The sequence below is a fragment of the Tuber melanosporum genome, assembly GCF_000151645.1.
Source record: "Tuber melanosporum whole genome shotgun sequence assembly, scaffold_82, strain Mel28".
In the NCBI taxonomy this organism is placed as follows: domain Eukaryota; kingdom Fungi; phylum Ascomycota; class Pezizomycetes; order Pezizales; family Tuberaceae; genus Tuber; species Tuber melanosporum.
The window spans coordinates 292,587-297,497 of NW_003299131.1; the positions used below are offsets into that span (position 1 = coordinate 292,587).

The 4,911-nt window shown below is 49.8% G+C and overlaps 1 protein-coding gene; it reads left to right on the forward strand.

The window, feature by feature from the left end:
- Nucleotides 1-1,358: 1,358 nt before the first annotated feature.
- GSTUM_00011339001 (uncharacterized protein) lies at nucleotides 1,359-4,367 on the forward strand (the record flags this gene model as incomplete). XM_002841865.2 has 1 exon in its annotated part: nucleotides 1,359-4,367. The coding sequence occupies one exon, from the start codon at nucleotides 1,359-1,361 to the stop codon at nucleotides 3,924-3,926; it is 2,568 nt and encodes an 855-aa protein (XP_002841911.1). The 3' UTR covers nucleotides 3,927-4,367.
- Nucleotides 4,368-4,911: the final 544 nt, after the last annotated feature.

The window sequence follows — 4,911 nt, forward strand, 5'->3', positions numbered from 1 at the left end:
CCGCACGATTGCTAGTTGTACTTGTACTGTACTAGTACGGTACTGTACTCGTAGAGTGGATGTAAATTAGGTTGCTACTATCGGATACTTGACATAGTCTACTTGTAAGAGTACTCGTACAAGTACTAGTACTCGGTTAAGTGAGAATCCTTGCTATTATCCTCCGGTGCACACCCCCTGTTCAGCAAGACGAGAACACAGCTGGCCTCAATTCCCCTATGAGTACAGTACTCGTAGAGTTCCCGGGATGTCCCCTATCGCCATTCCCTGCCGTGCTTCTCCAAATGACACCGTGAAAACTGAAAGGATGGGAACCTCGGGGAACCTCGCTAGGAGGTCAGAGCCTACCCTCCAAGCGAGGTCTGTTTTCTTTTTCCTCTTCCCCTTTTTTTCCTTTTTCTTACGAAGGGCGGAGAAGGGATCTTCGCCGTCCCCTACCGTATGGTACGAGTACTCCTATCCCGCAGGAGATACCAGATACAACTAATCTCATTCGCGATTATTCAAGCTTATGGGGTACGTATCGGAGCCGATCCTCACCCCATCCTAGATCAGATACCCGGGTGCAAAGGCTCTAGGCGCTGACCCCAAGCCATGAGGCGGGTGTCACTTGAAGTGCAGTTCCGATTGAATGGGGGTACCGGGAGGTAGCTTCCGTAATATAACCCGCTTAGACTTCTACTCGCGACCGGACTACGTTTGGGAACACGGCAACTATTGCATGGCTGAGTACTGTTTTGGCTAGAGGACAGCAGGTCGGTACAGCTAGAATAAGTTTATAATTATCATGAAAACCGGGATCCAAGAAGAAGAGTTAAACTCTGGGGTCGGCAATATTAGCCGTGTTCAAGAGCGTCTTTTAATTATGTGTACGACCGGATGCACTCGCAGTTCATTTCGGGAACGACACTTCTTAGTTGAGAAGCCGCCCCCATATGCATGTGCTCTGATGTGACATTCCGTGAGCAAAATTCTGGCAAAAACAAATACTGTATCTAATTTGACGGGGGCACAGCCCACTTGTAGTGCCAAATATAATAAATTTTCTAACTGGAGGGAATAACCAATTAGAGCCTCATAGTCTTGTGCTATGTAGCACAGTGGTTTTCAGCTTCCAGACACATAAAACCCTTACTAAAAGCCGTAGCGATTCCTAGTTTTCTGTTGTTCTCCCGATATTTGAACCTCCAATTGCGGTAGCGCCCTCAGTTTCATTGGATTCTCTTGGGGAGTATAAGTTAGATGGCCAAACGTTTGAATAGGTAGCTCTAATATTCTTTCAGATGGGATCAGAGGCTGATACAAGAGTAGCACACAAATCACGGCCGACAGATAAGCAATCTTGGTATCTACGAACCATGGCTTTAACCGCGTCAAAGCTTCGAGCCTCGATCGTAATTTTCCTAGCGTTGACACCCCGAGCACTAGCAGCCGACGGTGTTGACTTCTCGAACAATTTGTTCTCCGACCTAGCCCCTGTGCTGGCTCTGTTTGGGGAGCAAGTCTCCAAACAGTTTCTGTCTCAGTCCTTGACCTGGCTGGAGGATGTGATATTCGCCATGGCACCATTGGGTATCGTAACGGCGATAGTAAGCGCAGTACGAGCCGGTGGGCCGGGCTGGCTTAAGGCAGTTGTCGGAAGGGCTAGGGAAAGCAGGGCGGTGGCAGAGGTGGAGCTCATGTCCTCTACTTCGCACGAGGTGTGTGAACTTTGGAATGGGGAGGCTATTGTTCGGGTCATGGGTTCCACAAAGTTTGCCGAGATTCTTTATTTCCAGGATGGAGCGGATGGAAAGGGTGGATCCAAGTTTTTTACACTCGAGGCGGCTAAAGAAAATGGAATCTTGATAAACGCTAAAAAAAGGAGGGAGGATCGCCCAACCCATGGCGAGGGGACCGTATTCGCGGGACTGGGTCTGCCCGACAGGATACTCTCCACTTTCAGGGGCCCCTTCGTACGTTTGGATCCTGAGGGTGCGTATACTAGAAACGCCACTGCCGGAAGGGAATACGAGCTTAGAAGGAGGCACCAGAGGGCTGCACCGACACATGCCACCCCAACAAGAGATACTGATCCTATCAGCACCCCAAACATATCGTTGAACATCTGTGGAGCCAGAGGACAGGGAGAGTTATGGGTATTTGCTATTCTAGGAATTGTGCTTCAGTTTGGTTGCTTAATCTTTATCGGAGTCACCCGCTATCACCCCAAGCTAAATTGGAAGGAGGAGAAAAATTCGAAATACGCCTATCCCCTTATGGCATCCGGCACTCTGCTTTTAGTTGTAGGGATGATGGCGTGTTCGCGCGTAGTGCAGGCATCATCCGAAGAAGATATATGGGTGTCCAAGAGGAGCTTTAGGATTCTATGGCTGCAAAAGGGTGATCGGGTTAATGATCAGCTCTTCAAGTCATATGCGCTATTTGGGGACAAGGAACGCGAGGAACTTGTCACATCTCGCCGTAGACCTCACTCATCCCCGCGGACCTCAAGTCGTACTAAGCATGTCATTGATGTCATTCTCTCACTTAGTACTCTGACTATCGCTGGGGCGTTCATCGGTATTGCTGGCTTCGTCGTCCAATTTGTCGGAATTCGTGCTCTGCATTGGTCAGCCTCCATCGCACAGTTGGTTGTAACATTGACAATGACCACTGTGAGAACCTGGATTCGTCGAAAAATGTCTAAGCGGCCGAAAGCCATGAAGCTACCGGTTGATGATGAGATCGATTGGGTTGCAGTGAGGATTGGGGCGTCCCAAGATGCGCTTTGGAAGCCCAAACCCAATGGGCCGGAAGGTGCTCGCGACAGTGATCCTACCTGGGAGGTAATAACCCTCCATGGGTATCTCGGATATAAGGGTGCTTATGCGGGGCATATCGCGCCTATAGGAGAAGCACAAGCGATCCTTGGCTTGCGAAAGGACCTCGGAGATCTCATGAGCTGGGATGAGATCTCTTATTCCTTTGCGTCGAAACTAGTCGAGTGCCTTCAATCTTTGCTATTCTATTTTATAGACTCGGGGGAAATAGCCCTTGCCAAGACCGTCACACGTCCCGCCGTTCTTCACTGGGCACTGCCGGTCAAAGTCGGTGGGACAGTGCAGTATATAACCATGACTGCCTCAAGGGGGAGTTCGTTCCAATGGAATGTGGATACATCTGAGCTCTGCGCCGTGATCTCCCTCTGGTGTTATGGAGTTAAGTCGAAGGACATTCAAAATACCTACAAGTACTGGAGTTATAGGGCTGACCCTGAGACGGTCTTACGAGTGCTTGGGCCGGCAACTCACCGATTCGTTAGTGACTGCGAGCGGTGGATGGATAGGGGGGGGAGGTTTGCGGTGGTGGAGAATGCCCGACTATGGGAGAATACAATTGAAGGTCGAGCGACAGAAGTCAACGCGCAGGAGCTCTCCAAGATAATTACACGTGTGAGGGACCATACCGATCATACCACCGATCCCAGTCCCCCGACCGATGATATTGCACCCTATCGTATTACGGGGACCAAGCCAATTAACATCGACGGATGCTATAAATCCCTCGCTTTCGTATCTACGGCCCCGCTTAAACAAATGTGTGCTCAAGAGATATTATCTTCGTTGTTGTGGGCGATTGTTGGTATTGTTGGCTCAGTTCCTGACGATACTCAATCCCGAAGCGCAACTCCCTCAGGGGATCATGAAAGCGAGGTTGACGAACAGCCCGATCCCACTCCCGAAAACCCTTTTCTCCAAGAGCTAGCCGAAATAATCACAAATTCGGGGGTAACCAGTAACATCCAGGATGCATATGCACTCATAATTCCACCTTTTGCTGCCGCTGATAAGCTTCCTCGCAGACCTTCCGATGGGTTTACCCAGGACGAAATTGAGTCGATCCGACCCCAACCCACGAGTGATACCAATCTACCGTCGTTATGATATACCATACCAGTTCGGGCTTTCGCTTACTTTACTTTACCTTACTATACCTCGCCTATTGTCTTATGGCTTTTATTCCGTTTTCCCAAATTTCTTTTGCCCCGTCTTGTTATCTAGTGTGATCCCAAAAGCGATGTCAGAATGAGACATTTCGCGGCTAAGAGTAATGATCAAGTCATGAACCTACGAGTACCGTACCGCAGCAGTCACTACTAGTTGGAAGGGTGAGCGGTGGTCTTGGCATCGAGTATTTCGATCTTCCAAGTGGTGGTGTCACATTCGCTATAGTTGTAGAGCACTGGGGTTTAATTTGAAGTCTCAATTTATTCGTCCTAATTGCCAATCTCGGCCAATCTAACTACGCCAGCATCGCCGCCACAGCACGCACCGCCGACAGCCAGCCAACATAAAAAGAGGAGGGGGGGGGAATCGGGAAGGAAAGGGTCACTCTTTTTTGTTAAATCCGTGGTCGGATTTAAGGTATCATACATGACTAGAACGTTCCGGGGGTATGACTATTGCGTTCTGATTACACCCCCCCTTGATTTGGACTAGCAATGCTTTCCTTCCCTCGACGGGCTCTTGAAAGCCATATTGTGTTCGGGGTATGCCTGCTACCTCAGTGGTGCTTCCCTCGAATTACGAAATGCCCCCAAAGTTGTCATTATCCGATGCAGAAAATGAAGACCAGGATCCGATTCCCGAGCAGAAGACATACCCGCAAATTCAAACATCGGGATTTCCACCCGGCTCATTCATTCTTGCTTCGGTTTTCGGGATAGATACAAGTATGAGCTGGGATGCGATCGCGAAACATCACTCACGCCGAACCCTCAGTCCCCCACTATCAAGCATCTTCCCCTCTTGTCCTCCACAATCACCCATAGCCCGCCGTCTGGATCAGAGACGGTTAAACAGCCATGAGCAGGCAGCTACATGCCTCCCAGTCCCGCCCTGGCCCTTGGATGTCCCCACACCGGGCTGG